At 41.8% G+C, this 22,250-nt stretch overlaps 1 protein-coding gene across 2 annotated transcripts in view; it reads left to right on the top strand.

Annotated features, from left to right (window-relative positions):
- Positions 1-22,250, top strand: part of TNFRSF1B (TNF receptor superfamily member 1B) — a 191,841-nt gene that overhangs the window by 61,486 nt on the left and 108,105 nt on the right. The window contains exon 3 of one of the 2 annotated variants that reach the window (XM_086921278.1): positions 11,619-11,747. The exons of the other annotated variant lie outside the window; for it this stretch is intronic. Coding sequence (XP_086777404.1) covers positions 11,619-11,747 — 129 coding nt within the window. The remainder of the gene's footprint in view (positions 1-11,618; positions 11,748-22,250) is intronic. 2 annotated transcript variants of the gene reach the window in all.

The raw sequence follows: 22,250 nt of genomic DNA, 5'->3' as shown, positions 1-22,250 counted from the left end.
ATGCCGCTGCCAGGTTTGTCCTGGATCTTCCTAAACGCACCTCTGCCACAGCGGCCAGAAAGCTGTTACATTGGCTTCCTGTCGAAGCCCGCATTCACTTTAAGATCTTATGCATGACATACAGGGCTTTGGCTAGGAACAGATCTACTGGTATAGGATCTATCTAGTCCCGCTACACTCCCTCTAGGGATCTGCGATCCTCTGGCAGACTCCTACTAACTGTCCCTTGGTTTAGGAGAGCGAAATGGGGTGGCAGGGCTTTCTCCACTTTGGCGCCCAAGTGGTGGAATGCACTACCGCTGGAAATAAGATCCCTACCCACTCTTCAGGCATTCAGAAGTGCTTTAAAAACACACCTCTTTGTGCAAGCGTATCTGTAGTGATGTAGAGACTACTCGTTTGATCTGTTTTGTTAGGCGCCTTGATGCCTTTGGGTTATTGTTTGCGCAATATAAATCTTATTCAATTCAATTCAATTCAATTCAATACATAAAAGCGAGACCTATTGCATTGCAAAGGTTTGTTCCTCTTCTTAACGGGATGCTGTGAGTCAGTGGAGGAAACAGGAAAAGTACAAGTATCTTGATGGACCTCAGCAATAGTCTGAACAGGACTTTTATCCAGTGCTAAATGCTCTTGTCTATCAGTAGGGGGCTGCTCTGCTGGAATTACAGCTGGTGCGTTGAAAGAGTTGAACCCACCAAAACATTAGGGTGAGAACCCAAAAATGAAGTACTAGCTTTCCATGACAGATGGGTGTCATGTATCGTAGCGGTTAAAAGCCATTCAATTGTACGTATTTTGTTTGCATTTATTTCGCTCTTACTGTCCCAGGCCAAGTGGCAATGCGCTTTAGATAGATTGATATCGCTGTGCATTTTTGTGAGTTTGGCAAGTGGACCATTTCTAGGTATAGAAGCACAATGCCTGCCCTTACCGTGCCCCCAACGCTGGTGTACAACTTTCACCCCATCACACCTCCAAGTCCGTGTTTCCAAGAATCCCTGGCTCATTCTCTCCTTTACCAGCTACAGTGAAAGGACTGGACCGCTGATAAAATGTTACAATGAATTGGCACTGCTACGCTCAGCCGAGTTTAAAATATAGCACGAGAGTGAAGGCATGGGGAAGCAAAGGGGCACAAATCAGCATGAAAGCGATGTTTAGAGGGCCACCTATCTGCACCCTGACGTCACAAGACTAATTCTGTTTCAGCATAATCTGCTTTTTAGAGACAGCACGGTTTCAGGGAACCGAGAGTCCGTAGGCTAGTACGCGTCTAGGCAAGGTCAGTACTAGGGCTGGAATTAAACAACTAATTTTGGGATAAACTATGCTGCGGTAGCAACAGCCCCTACAAGCACTGACAAAACCAATATGTCTCTCTAAACGAACTCACGGGTTCAAGCGGACACCATGTATGTTTCTTAGAGAAAACGTGTACGATGTATATTAAAAAATGATAACAAAAAGATGTTTGAAAAAACCAATATGTCTGTCATTGTCTGCAAGCTTTTTGACTTTGCCAAAATGCTTGTTTTGTCAAAGTTTTTGTAAAACTTTATTGCTGGAGATGTTGCAGGGTCACGTCAATTTAAAACAAGCTGTCTCCGAGGAGCCGACGGGGGGAGGGAAAGTGAAAGAGCGCGGCGCGGAAGTTCGGCAGCGTGAAGCCGGTCGTGGGGCGGGACTTCCGCCTTCTGCGTGAAGCCCGCATCCACGGAGTGCCAGAGAGCTGCATTGGTGACGCGGGCGGGCTCCCATACCTGAGGGAGAACCCCGCGGTGGCTGCCGAAGTCAGGAGTGCCGGCGATGCGGTGAGTAGGGCTTAGTTGTAAGGGGGGGGGCGGGGGTGTGTGTCTGTGTGTGCGTACAGGGGGGGTTGGGGGCTGCGGCGGGTGTATGCGTGCGTGTCTGTGTGTGCGTGTCTGTATGTGTGTGTGTGTGTGTGCAGGGGGTGTGGGGGGCGGCAGCGTGTGTATGTGCGCGCGCGCCTGTGTTTGTGCAGGGGGTGGGGGCTGGCTGTGTGTGTGTGCGCCATGTTTGCATGGAAAGCAGGGGCTGTGTGTGCGTGTCTGCACAAGCGCGTCTGAGAGGCGCGATCCCGTGGTGAAAACTGGAATGGAAAAGCGCGCGGCACACTCGTGTCTTCATTCCCAGATACGGGCAACAATAGGTCTCGAGCAGACACGCTGCTCGACCTAAAAAGCAACTCATATACTACAAAAGTCACAAGAGTTTGGAATCTTTGAGTCACCTTCAACTTTCACACACTGCTACCATGTTGAAAAGTGAAACTGAAATATGGGATCCGATTCCTGGAAAGTCCTGGTATAGACAGAAAATATTTCAGACTTTCGCGCTCAAGTGAGTTCCCCAAACAATTTGGGGCATGAAGGGGTCTTGACAATTTGAGTGCCGCAGTTCACAGGCACTAGTTTCACGATTGCAGGCATTGCGTGGTTATAGTCTGAAGGATGCACACAGTGTCTACACTTGACAACCCTACTGATTTAGACTGGAGGCTACTTCTTTTGTGGCAACACTACTTCCTTTAGCTACATCAGAGTCATCCTACTGATGTTGTGGAAGCTGTGAATACTACTTGATATCACCTCAAATACAGTTCTCTGAGCAGGAAGAGAATTGCCAACCACTCACTGAAGGTGATGCTGTAATGCATTCACAGATGCTGCTGGAGTTACCCACTGACGGTATCTTTGAGGGTAGGTCTGGCCACTGTGAACAAAACTCATTGACGTCTGTCATTTATATCTCATGAGATCATCAGGGTTAGAAATCTCACAATCATGGTATCTGATATGAATCTCATTTGAAATAATATCATGTTTAGGACTGGCTTAGCAGCACTATCATATGCATGAGATATTATTACCAATTATGTACAATATGCATAGAGTGGGCTTTGGCTCCACCCGGAGGAGTATAACTGTCTCATCTCATGCTATCAGTCATTTTGTGCTTCATTCTGTCTTGTAGGAGTGCTTGCATTGGAACGCACGCAACACTAATTTAGATCTGAAAAGGTACACTCCGTCCTCCCGCTGTTTGCCACATCCAGTTTTTATCACTTATATGCATTCTTTTTTTGCTACTTTTTTCTCCAGCACTGGCAAAGCCTATAGGGCAGGCTATATTATAATAAAGGGCATTACTGCATGCAACACCTGAAAACAACTTTTGTAAATGCCCGTGCTTATATCCATTAGCACATTAAATATAGACCTATTTGGCTTTGCTAATGTTTGTGATGTCATTGTCAGGACAAAGGTTGAATGATGTTACAGCTGATGATATCATCAGCATGCTAGCTAGTGGCTTCGAACCTTAAAAAAACCCTACATCTTTATGTTTGTTGGCAAATATGATCTAGATGTTTTTGTAGTTTAAGAATTAAGTTATGTGACTTTTTTTTGTCATGTTATCTTATTATTGCTGATTTCTGCCTCTGTGTTCAGTCAAGGAAGTCTTAAAGGTTTCCGATGCTTGTGGTCATCTACCCCAGGAATATCACATCACATTTATATAAAAGACTAGGACAAACTGTAGGACCCATGTACTTGCCTGTCACGATAACACAATAACAGGGAAAGTCGCCATGGAATGTTTAGGGTCATCATCACATCTGAAACATGGTGAACCTACCAACCTTCAAAGGCGTGCTGAAAATGAAATTTATAAAATATTTTTTTAACTGCTAAGTACCTATATTGAGAGTACCCATCTTTTGGGATACAGCTCATTCCTTAAGTATCCACATGTGTAAGATGATCTTTCTCTTGCCAGTTCCTGGCCACTTCATAGTGAAGTGTCCTTGCCTACTTGTTGGCGAAGCATACATTTTGGGGGGGGGGAAATATTCTGCTCCGCTGACAGAGCTCGCAGAGTTTTGCCCACTTGGCGTTCTGCTTGGAGCGTGGAGTTCCGGCAAAAGTACGTAAACCGCCATGTGAGGAGTTTTTTATCGCATGCGGCTTGCCAACATTAAGTTGGCGAGCGCGAGTGAGAATTTGCATCCCCTAGTGGGATTTTCAGGTGCTATATTGCCTCCCAGTGAGAATTCTCAATGCTGTGGTTGTGGCAGGTTGCTACCGTTTGTGTTTAGAAAGCTGCTGCTCAGTAGAAAATGTACTCGAGTGGCATAAAGAAGCAGTGCCCTCTGGCATGCTGCGTGGTGCCATTCTCACTGGTTTTACAGCACGGAACAAGTTCCCGGCACTAAAAATCAGCGTGAACAGCGCAATGCGAAGAATTCTGCCCGCTCGTGGAACGCCGTGGAATTTCGCAGAGTTTTTATGTAACCCTGCAGAATTCTGCAGAGTGAAACTCTGCGAATTTCATCTACCCCATTATAAATGACATAAATATATACATTTTACATATGACAGTCAGGTTATACCAAGCAAATTGCACAGTCACAAAGGCTTGAATCATGAGTAAGTACAGTGTACAAAGTGTAAGAAATCCTTGTCTGTCCAACTCTACATTCATTGCTGATTCATTTTGCTCAGAGGGAGTAGTCCTGTGCCCTCCTGGGACCAATGGCCCTTCCCTGGATACCCTCTTCATAATGTAGCCTAATCCTGTATTTAAGAAGGAGGGGCTAAAGTGCTGCATTAAGGCAACTGTAAGTAGCTGCTTTTCTGCAATGCCATAAGAGGCTTCAAGAGGGCACACAATTACTATAAATGATGTAAGATTACCACAAACTATGTCAATATTGTCTTTCTGCCATAGGTGGAGCACTGGCCACATGCCATACTATTGCTTTGACTTGGTGTGTGAAATTCCTTGCATTTGAGCAAAATGGCTGCCTCACTGTGACACATTTACAGGTATGGGGCATGCTATCCTAGGCATTCCTGCACCTCTAGATCCCAAACCATAAAAAATGAGACACACACTTACGCACTGTTCAGTGGTCTTTAGTCACCACCATAAAGGGGCATGTGTGCTCCTTGCTACGTGTGGGTGGCTTAATGGGCCTTACACACTTTTTTAAATTGACGACTCACTTTCAGTGGCATTCAGTGGAGTGTGTCAATGCACGGATAATTACGCCGAAAACTGCACTCGGCTGTGGCAGGCTGAATAGCTCTTTAAGAGCAGAGCTAAGAAATGGAGCTGGAACATCCGGAACTATTGTGTGGATATTGATGCAACTCGTTTTTCTCCCTATCGCTACAAACGAAATACAAAATATTTCGTGAGTTTGATGCACGGATCGGCTGATCTGGCGGCACTATAAACTAAGCTTTCTGGTCCTGATGAGAACCCCATAGTTGGAGGGGTTTGAAACGCATCGACCTTTGTTTTGTGGCCAATTGTTGTTGTGTACATACTATTATTTAAAGAATCAAAAGGATTTGAACTTTTGTAATATGTTTAGTCTTTGACCCATTTCTAGATCTGATACACAAAGCTTATTTGGAGAAAAATTGTTTTGGAAAAGTGGGCTGGGTGTGGGTTGCTTGAATGTATGGGAACTGTGATTGTGAGTATAGTGTGTGAAGTGTGGCGAAAAAGCAGGTGTGAATGGGTGCTGGAAGTGATATGATTGTTGAGAAACATTGTGATGCAAGGGGCCCGATTCACAGAATGAACTTAAGACTCAATCCTAAACTTACTACTGTTTTGGTATTCACAGATTGCACTTACTACTTTTGGTATTCACAGAATGAACTTACTACTTTTGGCATTCACAGAATGCACTTACTACTTTTGGTATTCACAGAATGAACTTACTCATTTCGGTATTCACAGAAGTTAGGACTCCTAACTTTACTACTACTAAATTTAGAAAAATCCCAATTTTAAGACTTTCGGTATTCACAGAAGGCATTTAGGCGTCCTAAAGTTAGTAGTCCTAACTTTACTACTACTAAATTGAGAAAAATCGTAATTTTAGGACTTTCGGTATTCACAGAAGGCATTTAGGAGTCCTAAAGTTAATAGTCCTAACTTCTGTGAATACCGAAATGAGTAAGTTCATTCTGTGAATACCAAAAGTAGTAAGTGCATTCTATGAATGCCAAAAGTAGTAAGTTCATTCTGTGAATGCCAAAAGTAGTAAGTTCATTCTGTGAATACCAAAAGTAGTAAGTGCAATCTGTGAATACCAAAACAGTAGTAAATTTAGGATTGAGTCTTAAGTTCCTTCTGTGAATCGGGCCCCTTATGTCTAGTTGTTTGTTGGTGATATGAGGATAATGAATATCTGTGAAAGATTTTAATAGTATGAGATTGTGTTGTTGGAATATAATTTTGTCTATGGCTAAAAATACATTTTGATTAACTCAGATAGAAATGTATTTTCTGTGGTGACATTGTTTTCTTCAATGTTCCGGTGTTGAAAGGTGAATAACGGATTAGTACTGGCATTTCTTTGTTTATGGGCAGAATAGAGTGGCATAGAGTGCAGCGACGTACAGTGCAGATGTGTAGAGTGCAGTAGTGCAGAGTAGAGTGGGGTAGAGTGAATCTACGTATAGCGCAGTGGTGTACAGTGTAGTGGTGAAGAGTGTATTGGTATAGAGTACAGCTCAGTGGCATAGAGTAGAGTAGTGCAGAGTAGAGTGCAATGGTGCAGAGTGGAGTGTCGTAGAGTGTAGTGGTGTAGAGTGCATAAGCGTAGACTGCAGTGACATTGGGTAGATTGGGGTAGAGTGGCATAGATTGAGTGGAGTAATGCAAAGCAGAGTTCAGTGGCAAAGAGTACAGTGGTGCAGAGTAGAGTATAGTAGAGTCTAATTGTGTAGAGTAGAGTAGCTTAGAGTGCATTAGCATTGAGAGCAGTGGTGTAGAGTATAGTGGCATGGAGTACAGAGGTGCAGAGTAGAATAGAGTGCAGTGACGTAAAGTGCAATGGTGTAGAGTAGAGTGGCACATAGTGCTGTGGCATAGAGTAGAGTATGGCAGAGTAAAGCATGGTGGCTTAGAGTGCAGTAGTGCAGAGTAGATTGGCATGGAGTGCAGTGGCATAGAGTGTACTGCTATTGAGTAAAGTGGCATTGAGTGCAGTGATCTAGAGTTCAGTAGTGTAGAGTAGATTGCTGCAGAGTAGAGTTGCATAGAGTGGAGTGGCACAGCGTAGATTGCAGTGGCCTAGACTGCAGTGGTATAGAGTGCAGTGGCGGGAAGTGGTGGAAAGTGAAGTGGTGCAGAGTGGAATGGCACAGAGTGCATTAGTTTAGAGTAAAGTGGCATAGAGTGGAGTGGTGTAGCGTAGAGTGAAATAGTGTAGAGTGGAGGGGCAGTGTCATTGAGTGCAGTGGCATGGAGTAGATTGTTTCAGAGTGGAGTGCCTGGGCGCAGGGTGCACTGCTTTTGAGTAAAGTGGTGCAGATAAGAGTTGCATAGAGCGGAGTGGCAATGTGCAGATGGTAGTGGCGTAGAGTTCAGTGGCATAGAGTGCAGTGGTGCGCAGTGGCACAGAGTGGATTGGTGCTGAGTTCCGTAGTCTAGAGTAGACTCGCATAGAGTGCAGTGGCATAGAGTAGAGTGGTGCAGTATAGAGTGGAGCGTCGTAGAATGTAGTGTTACAGAATGGAGTAGGGTGGCACAGAGTGCACTGTCCTAGAGTGTAGTGACGTAGAGTGGATTGTTTCAGAAAACAGTAAAGTGACATAGAGTGGAGTGGTGCAGGGCAGAGTGGAATGGTGCAGGGTAGAGTGCAGTGGTGTAGAGTGCTGTGTCATAGAATGCAGTGACATAAGCTGAAGTGGTGCAGAGTAGACTAGAATGGATTGGCCTAGAGTGCAATGGTGTAGAGTGCTGTGGTATAGAGTGGAATGATGCAGAGTTGCATAGCATAGAGTGCAGACTCATATAGTGCATTGGGGTAGAGTGCAATGGGGTAGCGTAAAGTAGAGTGGTGCAGAGCGGATTGCAGTGGATTAGAGTGGAGTGGGTCAGAGTAGAGTGGCAAAGACTTCAGTGTTGCATAGGAGAGTGTCATTGATTGAAGTGCTGTAGAGTAGCCTGATCTACAGTGCTTTGGTGTAGAGGGCAGTGGTGTAGAGTACATTGTTTCAGAGTTGTCCAACCAACTTAATCATGCATCGAGGGGCAACATGTCAACCCACTTCAGCTATTGTCTGACTTCACTATCAGTTAAGGCATCTTTAGTGAATCTTTTTTTTTAGATTGACAAGTTCCTGGGAGCTTCCTAAGCAATAATGTTTTGCAAAAGCCATGACAAAACAAAACCAGAATTACCAAAAGGCTGGTGAATGATGCCAGACCTATTGCCTTTGCCATTGCTTGTTTTTTTGTATTCAGCCAGTTGTAGAAACTGGCTTGGCCATAGGCTAATAGTGCAGGAGATAGAGTCCTAGATGCTAATTTGACCACAGAGGCACTATAGCTGAGAGACATAGCCTTGAAGTGATGACTTTGGAATTTATGGAAAGATGTTTCAATCCCAGTTTCGGCTCAACATACTGTTACTCTAGGCAAATCATTGAATCTCACTTTCTCCAAAACCACAAAAATAAAATCAGTTTCGTAGCCAGGTCCTGTTGTAAAGTGCCAGTGTTTGCACTGTGAAAAACTGCCAAACAATACAAGGAGATCTAGAAAAGATGTGCTTATTTAATTGTGTTATCAGCATCAGACTACATTGTAACAATATAGTGCCTCATACGTCATTCTCTGCCCAGGATCACACAAATACGGGGACAGTAACCAGGTCTCCTCTACCCTTCGCTGATGTATGATCAATGGACTGTCAGCCCAAGTGTTAGAGGCGTCGCAGCATTTCATTCTTTTATAATTGACAAAATGGGGTCAGTGAGCAGACTCCTGGGCAGAGCTGTCAGAAGGTTTAGTAGGATCAGTGCTTAATTTGAGCCAATGGTTTAGAGTCACTGGAACTTAATCAAAACCTGCACTTTTCATGAGCACCAGTTAAGGACACATTAATGTACGGGTGGATTAGGTGATTTGTCCTGAATCACAGGATGTTGAGCTGATGCTGAGGGTTGAACCTGGCTCCCCAGCTCCGAAGTTTGCAGCTCTAGCCATTACACCACATTCTCTCCCACTTTTGTGGTTAGCAGTTGGTTCTGTTTTAGGCGGCGCTAACAGGAGAAATAGGCTGATGCAAGATGTTTCCTTACGAGTGCCCCAGCACTTATTTTTTACAAATTAACCACTGCCTCCAATGCACCAGTGCTGACATGTTGCCATGTGTGTATCCAGTATGCCACTACTGTCAACAGACTCACAAGCATAACACACATTTTGCATAGACTTACACTCATTCACAAATTCACTCACTCCCTCAGCCATTCTTTTATAGTCACATTCACTCACTCACATGCACTCTATCTTTCTCACTCACTCTAAGTCCCTAACAGTCACTTGTTCTCATTCACTTGCACTCCCTCACCCACTCAGTCTTAGTCAATCTAGCTCACTCGCTCTCAATTGCTCGCAGTTAATCACTCAATGACAGTAATTCCCACTCACTCTCTCACATGCTCACAAACACACTCACGTTCACACTCGTCAATAGAAACATCGGATTTGGTTTTTAATTAACTTACTTCCTCTGCTCCAGACACCTTCATTGCAGCAACTTTGGCACGAATCACAGCTTGGAAATAAAACCAGCAAGGCAAGATTTCTGCCCTAAAAATGAGGAGCCGGACAGGGAAGCAAGGGCATGTGGATGAATCATGCTTCCACCCTCTCAGGCCCCTTCCCTCTCCTCTCATCTTTTGGGGAGGCGAGAGAGGTAGAGAGGGCTGACATGCATATTGACAGTGTTCACAGTGTTCATAAAACACAAACATGATGTTTTAGTGAACTTCTGCTAAAGAAATGTACAGCAAATAAGAGCAGAGGCAAAGGCAGTATGTGATTGCTCACAGGTGACGACAAGGCACCACCCTATGTCCCCAGTTGACGAGCCGCCACTTCTTAAGTTTGTTTACATTGATTTGTATCTGTCTATATTTCTGTGTTTATATGGAAAATAAATAATGTGCAACTGTGTATTTTGGTTCTATATTTGTGTGTGAAGTTGAAAGGCTTACTGCTTCATAGTTTCATAATTTTTGTTAACGTTTTTCAGCTACTCCAAGGAATTTGTAATTAAAAAAATAAAAGCAGCAAAAAAGAGGTCCTGGAATGTTCCTCCTGATGCACAGGGTCAGAATCACGTTTACGATCCCACTAGAGTTTTGCTTCTTATGAGCTGCACAATATATCCTTACCCTGATGCTGCAAGTTCCGGTGCTGAGCTTCCGGCAGTGAGGAATGGGAAGCACGCAGGCTTGTCGGGCAGTGACTATTGTGTTTCCCCAGAGTCACTCGGGCTAGAAGTCCGGAATGACAGCAGGGCCAAAAATGACCTGCAGCCGACTGTTTTGTGGTTCTTTCCGAATATAGGGAATAAGTCGGGAATATGCAAAACTACAAGAGAGAGGTTTATCATTCCTACCTTCTTCCTCTACAATGTGAATGCAGCTGCTTGTGAAATAATACTCAACCATGAGATAGAGTGTTTGTAAATGTTATTAGAACCCCACAACATGTTCATTCTTATGTATTGTGTATACAACCTTTTTTCTTCAAAAGTAAAATGCTTAATAAATACAGTACAACATAAGTATGCTGTTTTCTGTGTAATATCATACTACCTATTAGCCTTTTATTTGCCTTCTCATTGGTCGAAATTCTTAATACACATGGATAATGGATAATGTACTTTCAGCCAGTTAGGGACAATAAATAACCACTTTGCTTGGCTAAGCCTAGCAGGCAACGGGCACAGGACGCAGCCTGCACTCACTTCCTGTGCTCAGTACCCTGCTGTATCGGTTGAGCACAGTTTTCCCCTGTGTACTGAGGACAGTGTGGACGGGGCAGTGCCTGCACTCATGCCCTGCGCCCAGAACCCCTGCTGACAGTGCAGACTGGGCACTGGAATAGTGGGGCATATTACCAACAAGTAGCAATATTTATCGCTAAATAGCCATGTTATCCACCTCCCATTGGATAACATGGCTAAGAACTGGTCTGGGCAGGTGTTAGTATTTGAAGATATTCGCTCTTAGCGTGAATATTTCTAACGCTACACCTGCCTTGCTAATAGGCGATAGCGACGTTAGCGACTGCTTTCAGTCGCTATTTGGGTACGCCCACTTTTCATGTCATTAGCGATAAACATCGCTGACATGCAAAGCGGGCCCCAAACCGCTCGCTATCGCCTAAAAGCTGTCGCTAACATCAGTTACCGACAGCTTGCTAATAGGGCGATAGGATTATCGCCGCTTAGTGGACGAAAACGGCTGCTAAATCGGGGATAATTGCCTATCGCCCCCTTGGTAATATGCCCCCGTATGTGGCTAATGCGCATCGCCTTTTAAACCCAGCAATGCTAAAGATATGTAGCTTTCATTTCTCAAGTATGTTAACAGGACAGATGTTGTCAGTGTCTAAAATTGTAGACCTCCTGAAACCCTCGACTGCTTTCTTCCCGCCACCTGATGAATCTTCATTTTCTGCCTAGATCCACATTTTAATCCACATAAAGCGGGAGGTAGCTGAATTTAGTGGGGGATAATTCAATCATTCATTTATTCTTCCAGGACACCATCTCTCCCAGGAGTGTCGAAACACAACGGACTCAGAATGTAAGCCATGTGGGCCCAATGCATACACAGAGGTCTGGAACCGCATGAGGCAGTGCCACCACTGTGAAGCTCCATGCAGAGAAGGTAGGTGTGAAAAGCACTCAAAGACAACACACAATCACTGTCACACGGTTGGAAACATGTTTACAAGCCTGTAGTAAATCAAACCAGGCACACCATCAGGCCGAGGCTTGTAAGTATCAATCATCCTAAAGGCACAATTAAACAAGGCACTTCTTTTCATCTTAATAAAATGTCAAGAACTTTTATACACCAAAATACTAAATAAAACAGGCATGGTTAATATCAATCACATTCACAAATTGACTTCTACCCAACAAATTGCGTACAGCGGGCTATGAGTCGATGGAAGGCGGCCCTAGGCAAATCCTCATCAGTTACGGATTGGGCAGGCGTGTGTGGCCTGACACAGTTTCTCTCCCCTGATGCAGACTACGCCTTATATATTTTCACTTTCTTCACCAGACATTGTACATTTCAGTTAAACTGTCTCAACATAAGCTGCAAGCTCATAAGTGCGCTAAATGGCATGATGGGGGTCGTGATTTCATGCACCAAGCTTGGCTCTGTCCCCTAGTTTTGGCAGACTGGCAGGCGGTCTTCTCCACCATCTTGCACATATTGCACTTACATCTGCATCTTTCGCCAGAGCTGGCGCGTCTGTGTCTCCCAGCAGAGTTGTCTAAGGATAATAAACGGCTTCTGGTCTTGGCACTGCGACTCACTTAGCGTAGGGTGACCTGTACAGGCGGGCAACACCCATTGGGCTCACAGGGCTTCAGCCTTCCCCGTCGTGTGTGTCAGCCCGGGCGGAGACAGCTTCGTGGGCTGGCGAGCATCTAATTGCAGCCGCACCCGAGTACTTAACAGGTCTTTAAAAGACCATTTACTTGTAAATGAGGTTTTTCTTGTGTGTTCACCCTTTCTTACAGCCACTCTGTCTATGGTTGGAAGGAGTAGCTCCCCCGAAATATTTTTCAGCCCACCCCAAAATATTTTGCTCAAGTTTACCCGCCTGGACCTGTACATGGGACCCAGTGGCATAACGAAACTTGAGCCCCCGCATGCAAAGTACATGGAGGGGGCCTCCTATGCTCTGGACCCAGTCAGAAGCTCTAAGGCCAGGGGCCCGCCTCCAGTGCACAGAGGGGTGCCCCTGGAGCTAGGGCCCCCGCAAAGCGTCGACTGCAGGGGCTATTGTTACACCACTGATGGGGCGGGGAAAGAGTGCCCACTGTTCGAGAATGGTTCTAAGAAATAGCAAATTGCCAAGAGCAGTTAACTGGATGCAATGCAATGCTCCTGCCTCCCTGCAGACCCAGGGACATCTGAGGGGGTACACAGTCAAAATATTGAGTTTTAAATTTCGACCTACCAAAATATCGTGTTTGAAATTTCGAAGGTGCAGAATATCGATGTCAAGAATATCGTTGGACAGAATATCGACCCTAAGGTAAGTGATATCGAAATTCTTAATATCGATGTAAGTAATATCGAAGTTAGTAATATCCATAGCATATATATCGATGTAACTAATTTCGATGACACTAATATCGATATTTGTTTTATTTTTTTGTTTTTTATTATGTATATGTTTTAGTTAAGTATTTAAAATAATTTATATTATATGTGTATTACTTTTATATATTAATACATGTATTTGTAAGTAAATTATATGTTTTAGTACCGGAGGGGGTTGTGGGTTTATAGGGGAAAAGGGTGGGAAGTAATTTAATTGTAATTAATAAAAAAAATGATGTATAATTTATTTTGTAATTAATTATTAATTGGCAATTAATTATTTTAATTGATAAATTTATTATATAATTGGTAATTAATGTTAATTTTAATTAAATGTTATGTTTTAGTACCGGAGCGGGATGTGGGTTTATAGGGGAATAGAATGGGAAGTAATTTAATTGTAATTAATAAAATATTTTTTTATGTTTAATTTATTTTGTAATTAATTATTTATTGGCAAATAATTATTTTAATTGATAAATTAATTATTTAATTGGTAACTGATGTACATTTTAATTAAATTTTATGTTTTAGTACCGGAGCGTGTTGTGGGTTTATAGGGGTATTGGGTGGAAAGTAATTTTATTGTAAATATTTAATTATCTGTACATTTTTAGTTCTGGATAATTAATGTATTAAAAAATTATTAATTGGTAAATAATTATTGTAATAGATAATTGTTTTTTACATTATCAAATAATATTTGTAATTTGTAAATTTTTTTAATAACTAGAACAAATAATTAATTAATTGTTAAACTTTTTTAAAAAAAGATTAATTTGTATAATGTATTTTAATTTTTAATATTGATTTAAATTTAAATAATATTTTATTGTTATGATAAATAATGTATTCTTTAATATTTATTATTTGGTGAGTAATATTGAATAATTATTATTTATTGGTGTTTGTTAATTTATTTTCAATTAATTATTCAAATGTAATTGGTTTTATTAATTATTACTTGTTTTTTATTGATGTTGATGTATTTAGAAAATTAATTATACATTATTTGAAATATAAACATTATTTAGAAGTATGTTAAAATAAAAATCTATGTTATTAAACGCTTTCCCTACTGTTGCACCCTTTGGAGTTGGAATAGTAATTTTTCCCCCTACGCTATCCAAAGCTTTCCCTACTGTTGCACCCACTGGAGTGGGAATAGTAATTTTTACCCGTACGCTATCCAACGCTTTCCCTACTGTTGCACTCACTGGAGTGGGAATAGTAATTTTTACCCACCCGCTATCCAACGCTTTCCCTACTGTTGCACTCTCTGGAGTGGGAATAGTAATTTTACCCCCTACACTATCCAACGCTTTCCCTACTGTTGCACCCTTTGGAGTTGGAATTGTAATTTTTACCCTTACGCTATCCAAAGCTTTCCCTACTGTTGCACTCATTTGAGTTGGAATAGTAATTTATACTCTTACGCTATCCAACGCTTTCCCTACTGTTGCACTCACTGGAGTGGGAATAGTTATTTTTTCCCACCCGCTATCCAATGTTTTCTCTACTGTTGCACTCTCTGGAGTGTGAATAGTAATTATTCTCCCTACACTATCCAATACTTTACCTACTGTTGCACCCTTTGGAGTTGGAATAGTAATTTTTACCCTTACACTATCAAACGCTTTCCCTAATGTTGCACTCATTGGAGTGGGAATAGTCATTTATACCTACCCGCTATCCAACACTTTCCCTACTGTTGCACCCACTGGAGTGGGAATAGTAATTTTTACCCGTACGCTATCCAACGCTTTCCCTACTGTTGCACTCACTGGAGTGGGAATAGTATTTTTTACCCACCTGCTATCCAACACTTTCCCTACTGTTGCACTCTCTGGAGTGGGAATAGTAATTTTACTCCCTACGCTATCCAACGCTTTCCCTACTGTTGCACCCTTTGGAGTTGGAATAGTAATTTTTACCCTTACGCTATCCAACGCTTTCCCTACTGTTGCACTCACTGGAGTTGGAATAGTAATTTATACTCTTACGCTATCCAACGCTTTCCCTACTGTTGCACTCACTGGCGCGGGAATAGTAAATTTTGCCCAGCTGCTATGCAATGTTTTCTCTACTGTTGCACTCTCTGGAATGTGAATAGTAATTATTCTCCCTACACTATCCAATGCTTTCCCTACTGTTGCACCCTTTGGAGTTGGAATAGTAATTTTTACCCTTAAGCTATCCAACGCTTTCCCTAATGTTGCACTCATTGGAGTGGGAATAGTAATTTTTACCTACTCGCTATCCAACACTTTCCCTACTGTTGCACCCTCTGGAGTGGGAATAGTAATTTTTACCCGTACGCTATCCAACGCTTTCCCTACTGTTGCACTCACTGGAGTGGGAATAGTAAATTTTGCCCAGCTGCTATGCAATGTTTTCTCTACTGTTGCACTCTCTGGAGTGTGAACAGAAATTATTCTCCCTACACTATCCAATGCTTTCCCTACTGTTGCACCCTTTGGAGTTGGAATAGTAATTTTTACCCTTAAGCTATCCAACGCTTTCCCTAATGTTGCACTCATTGGAGTGGGAATAGTAATTTTTACCTACTCGCTATCCAAAGCTTTCCCTACTGTTGCACCCTTTGGAGTTGGAATAGTAATTTTTCCCCCTACGCTATCCAAAGCTTTCCCTACTGTTGCACCCACTGGAGTGGGAATAGTAATTTTTACCCGTACGCTATCCAACGCTTTCCCTACTGTTGCACTCACTGGAGTGGGAATAGTAATTTTTACCCACCCGCTATCCAACGCTTTCCCTACTGTTGCACTCTCTGGAGTGGGAATAGTAATTTTACCCCCTACACTATCCAACGCTTTCCCTACTGTTGCACCTTTTGGAGTTGGAATTGTAATTTTTACCCTTACGCTATCCAAAGCTTTCCCTACTGTTGCAGTCATTTAAGTTGGAATAGTAATTTATACTCTTACGCTATCCAACGCTTTCCCTACTGTTGTACTCACTGGAGTGGGAATAGTTATTTTTACCCACCCGCTATCCAATGTTTTCTCTACTGTTGCACTCTCTGGAGTGTGAATAGTAATTATTCTCCCTACACTATCCAATGCTTTACCTACTGTTGCACCCTTTGGAGTTGGAATGGTAATTTTTACCCTTACGCTATCAAACGCTTTCCCTAATGTTGCACTCACTGGAGTGGGAATAGTCATTTTTACCTACCCGCTATCCAACACTTTCCCTACTGTTGCACCCACTGGAGTGGGAATAGTAATTTTTACCCGTACGCTATCCAACGCTTTCCCTACTGTTGCACTCACTGGAGTGGGAATAGTATTTTTTACCCACCTGCTATCCAACACTTTCCCTACTGTTGCACTCTCTGGAGTGGGAATAGTAATTTTACTCCCTACGCTATCCAACGCTTTCCCTACTGTTGCACCCTTTGGAGTTGGAATAGTAATTTTTACCCTTACGCCATCCAACGCTTTCCCTACTGTTGCACTCACTGGAGTGGGAATAGTAAATTGTGCCCAGCTGCTATGCAATGTTTTCTCTACTGTTGCACTCTCTGGAGTGTGAATAGTAATTATTCTCCCTACACTATCCAATGCTTTCCCTACTGTTGCACCCTTTGGAGTTAGAATAGTAATTTTTACCCATAAGCTATCCAACGCTTTCCCTAATGTTGCACTCATTGGAGTGGGAATAGTAATTTTTACCTACTCGCTATCCAACACTTTCCCTACTGTTGCACCCACTGGAGTGGGAATAGTAATTCTTACCCGTACGCTATCCAACGCTTTCCCTACTGTTGCACTCACTGGAGTGGGAATAGTATTTTTTACCCACCCGCTATCCAACGCTTTCCCTACTGTTGCACTTTCTGGAGTGGGAATAGTAATTTTACCCCCTACACTATCCAATGCTTTCCCTACTGTTGCACCCTTTGGAGTTGGAATAGTAATGTTTACCCTTACGCTATCCAACGCTTTCCGTAATTTTGCACTCATTGGAGTGGGAATAGTCATTTTTACCTACCCGCTATCCAACATTTTCCCTACTGTTGCACCCACTAAAGTGGGAATAGTAATTTTTACCCGTACGCTATCCAACGCTTTCCCTACTGTTGCACTCACTGGAGTGGGAATAGTATTTTTTACCCACCCGCTATCCAACGCTTTCCCTACTGTTGCACTTTCTGGAGTGGGAATAGTAATTTTACCCCCTACACTATCCAACGCTTTCCCTACTGTTGCACCCATTGGAGTTGGAATAGTAATTTTTACCCTTACGCTATCAAACGCTTTCTCTAATGTTGCACTCATTGGAGTGGCAATAGTACTTTTTACCCACCCGCTATCCAACGCTTTCCCTACTGTTGCACTTTCTGGAGTGGGAATAGTAATTTTACCCCCTACACTATCCAACACATTCCCTACTGTTGCACCCTATGGAGTTTGAATAGTAATTTTTTGCCTTACGCTATCCAATATAATGTATCTTTATTTATGTATTATATAATATTTTTATTATGTTACATAATGTTGTGTTTAATTAATTTTTTTAATATTGAAAGTATATTTCATAGTTTTTATGTATTACATATAAATATTTATTATTATTTATGTTATTATTTTATTAGTGTTGATGTATTTGTAATTTATAGTATTTGTTAATATTTTTAAATTAATAAAAACATATATATTATAATTAATTAAATATATATTACATATTGTATGTTTAATTTTAATTAAATGTTTAACATTAAATATGTATTATTTATTTATTTTAAACATTCTAAAATATTTTTACATGAGTTTAAATTATATAAAAGTATTATTTACTTTATATTTCTTTTTTTTATCACAAAAAAATAAGATATTTTTTATTACGATATTTTTAACATCGATATTTTATTTTCGATATTTTTTGTACTTACCATGTTGTAGATAGGGTGTCGATATACTTGCCTTCGATATTCCAGTGTCGATATTTTGTCTGTCGATATCCTGGCTCTCGATATTCTGTCAGAGATCCATCTGAGGGCTGTTCCAAGAGTACCTGCTAACACAGGCACCGTCCTTATCTCCTGAGGCCCCGAACGAATCTATAGCCCATTAGTGTGACCAAACCACTGCTCTTGATACCAAATGATTCTTTGTCAAGCCTTGCTCCCACAGCATGAATTCTGTGTCACTGTTTTACTATTGCTCACAGTGTCCTGTATGAATTGTAATGTGAGCATTTCTTGGTCCCTTCATGTAGCACCCAATGGATTCTCATTTCCTGATTGTACAGTGTATGGTGATGCACTTAGTTCTCATAGCTGCAATGGTTTTAGCTTTAAAGCTATAAATAAATAAATAAGTAAATAAAAAATGGAAATTGGTCCACAACTGAAGGGCCTAGAATAAGTCGAATCTCGGGATCGAGTAAGTATTCATTTTTAATATAATGTAATAATAATAATAATAATAATAATAATAATAATAATAATAAACATCAAATGACTGTCAAAAAGTTTATACGTACAAGTTGGAACTCCAAAAATTGGTTCACAAAAATTTAGAGCACAGTAACTTACTATTGGACTGGGACACACATCATTCTTAAGGCTATTGAATTAAAAAAAATCCCTACTTCTTAAAATCCAGTTGCGAGAAAACCTGCAGTGTAGTAAGTATATGATCTTATGCCAATTAACGACTTTTAAAGGGCCCGACAACTCAACCTCTAATGAGGTTGATAATTTAATTATTTCTAGGAGTGAAGAGCTTAATACTGGAAGAAATATTCATCTGCCACTAAATAGGGATATTACACATTCATCAAACGACAGATACAGTGGCCTTAACAGGAATAAATTGTTCAATACCATTAAGCATTCCTGATATGAGCTCAGATAGAAATGAGACTCTCACAGATTATTCAAATTTTGCTCTTGGAATTCAGCAGGTATGGCGTGTCAGTTGTGTAAAGATAACTTTAATCTATGGACCTTCCTGAATTCTTTTTATATTCTATACTTGGAGGACACATGGAAGTTTTGATTTACCAGCAACTAAACATCAAATTGATAGGCCCAGTGGTGGCCTGTTTATAGTTATGATGATATCTTAAAAAATAGGCTAACCTTCATATCTAAAAATATAGTTATAGTATGGTTGAAGTTTAGGAGTACTTAAAACACCTCTCTTATTAATGTGTAGATCCTTCCTCTCCTAGCAAAAAACAGGTTACATCTCTCATCATTAATAGATCAAATTGAAACTAAATGCACTTCAATAACTAATACAACCACCATTGTAACAAGTGAATTTAATAGTACCCATTTATTGCAAACACACAGATCAATGATAAAGATTCAGTTGATTATACCTACTCAATCCCTGATCTAATGTTTACGATAAAAAAGCAAACCTGGCATGGTGAATTGATTAGCACAACGCTTCATGACCTAGACTTTTGACATTTAAATAACCCCGGGCGGGTAACTCTGCTCCGCCAGCAGAGTTTACGGAGTTTTGCCTACTCCGCGCTCCGTTGCGAAAGCGAGTTTTGTCAAAACTCCAACTCCATTCCGGAGCGGAGGTAGCCAGCCCCTCCACCCTCCTTAATTAATAATATTTTTTTTAAAAAGGCACTTACCTGCTATGGCTGCCTCCTCTTTGCAATGGCCGCTCTCCTTCCTTGTCAACCCCTACGTTGTACATCTTGTACGTTGAATATCACCAGCGTACAGTGTAGTGATGTAGAGTTGAGTGGCAGATAGAGGAATAGCATACAGTTGAATGGCGTAGAATGGAGCTTCGTACAGTGGAATAGGGTTGAGTGCTGTAGGGTAGAGTGAACTGCCGAAGAGTGGAGAGGCATACAGTAGAATGAAATAGAATGAAGTGAGGTACAGTGTAATAGCGTTAAGTGGACTGTGGTAGAGAGAGTGGCATATAGTTGAGTGGCATACAGTGCAGTGGTGTACACTGGAGTGGCGTGGAGTGCCATAAAGTGGAGTGGAGTAGAATAGAGTTGCGTAGCGTGGAGTGGTGTGCATTGGAGTGGAGTACTGTGGAATAGTGTATATTAGCATGGTGTACAGTGGAGTGCCGTAGAGTGGAGTGGCAAAGAGTAAAATAGCATAGAGTGGAGTGTTGTACAGTGTAGTTGCATAAAGTTGAATAGTGTATAGTGTGGAGCAGATTTACAAGCCCCGTGCGTCATTTTTGTGCAACTATTGCGTCACTTTTTGTGACGCAGCAGCGTAAAAATGTGGCCCATTTACAACGTGATGCATCTAGAGAGATACGTCATGTTGTAAAGCACTGTGTCACATTATACCTGCGTCAGGTATAATGTATGCAGGGTGGGTGTTCCTCATAGAAGTGACGCAGTGAACTCTACAAGATTTCACTGCGCCACTTCTAGGACGCCACTGCATCAAATTCTTACACCTGCTTGAAGCAGGTGTAAGGAGTGACGCAGCACAATGAGGATAGGCCTCCCCTGCATTGCTGGAGTTGCGTTGTGCTTGCGACACAACTCCAGCAATGCGTGACTTTTGCGTCTACAGATGCGTCATAATTTCTGACGCAACTGTCAATCCTTGCGCCATGGTGCATGGTATTGTAAATACAGCGCATCCATAGTGGGGCAAGGGTTTCTAATGGTGGCACAGGTAAAGTGTTGCATCTATACAGATGCTTCACTTTCTTGTTAATCTGCCCCTGTATTGGCTTACAGTGTAGTAGGGTACAGTGGAGTCGTGTAGACTGGAGTTTCCTACAGTTGAGCAGCATACAGTGGAATAGCGTACAGTGGAGTGGTCTACGGTGCACTGGCATAGACTAGAGTGTATTAGAATGGAGAGGCATACAGTGGAATAGCATAGAGTGGCACACAGTGGAGCGGCATACAGTAGAGTGGTGTTCAGTGGAGTGTGGTAGAGTGGACTGGTGTAAAGTGGAGTGAGGTACAGTGTAGTAGCATATATTGTAATAGCGTATAGTGGTGCAGAGTGGAGTGGGGTATACTGTGTTTACAAAGTGGTGGAGAAAAGGAACATGTCTCCGGCAACCTTTCAGCAATCCTGCTGTGTGGGACTTACTGGAGGTAACAGGAGAGTTAGTTGGCCCCCAAGGACGTTCTTGGGGGCCAACTTCCCCTCCTGTTAACTCCAGTAAGTCCCACACAGTGGGATTGGTAAGATGTATTTGGAGGCCATGCCCCCTTTTTTCCATCACTCTGCAAATACACCTCCTGACGCACTACTAGTTGGGGGATGAAGTCCCCTTGGCTCCTGAGGGTCCTTGGGGCAAATAACCCCTCCTGGTACCTCCGTAAGTCCTACACTGCGGGATCCCTGAGAGGTAGTCAGAGGCCCACCCCCTTTCTCCACCACTCTGCAAACATGACTACTACTTAAATTAACCATAGAATTTCACAGCAAAAAAACAAAGGTTACAGGGATGTTATAGTTACGAATTCGCATGTAAAAAACGTTAGAAATTCACTGAATAAATCAAACGATACAGGGATGTTATAGTTAAGAAATGAAATTTTTAAAAAACCTTAGAAATTCTCTGAAAAAACCAAAGGTTACTGTGACGTTACAGTTAGGCTCAGGTTCCATTCTTTCAAATCCAGTGAAATTCAGCTGTTATAGTTAGTGAGCTAACTATAACTCGTAGCCCCCGCAATACACTGCTTATGACCTCACATATTACATTACTCATGACCTGGTCAGTGACATCACTCATGACATTACTGATGACATCTCAAATGACATCACTGATCGCATCATCCAGTGACTGAGGGCCCGATTCACAGAATGAACTTAAGACTAAATCCTAAACTTACTACTGTTTTGGTATTCACAAATTGCACTTACTACTTTTGGTATTCACAGAATGAACTTACTACTTTTGGCATTCACAGAATGCACTTACTACGTTTGGTATTCACAGAATGAACTTACTCATTTCGGTATTCACAGAAGTTAGGACTCCTAACTTTAGGACTCATAAATGCCTTCTGTGAATACCGAAAGTCCTAAAATTGGGATTTTCATAA

This window comes from Lissotriton vulgaris, chromosome 5 (genome assembly GCF_964263255.1).
Source record: "Lissotriton vulgaris chromosome 5, aLisVul1.2, whole genome shotgun sequence".
NCBI classification, from domain to species: Eukaryota; Metazoa; Chordata; class Amphibia; order Caudata; family Salamandridae; genus Lissotriton; species Lissotriton vulgaris.
This window is presented reverse-complemented; position numbering and strand designations above follow the sequence as displayed.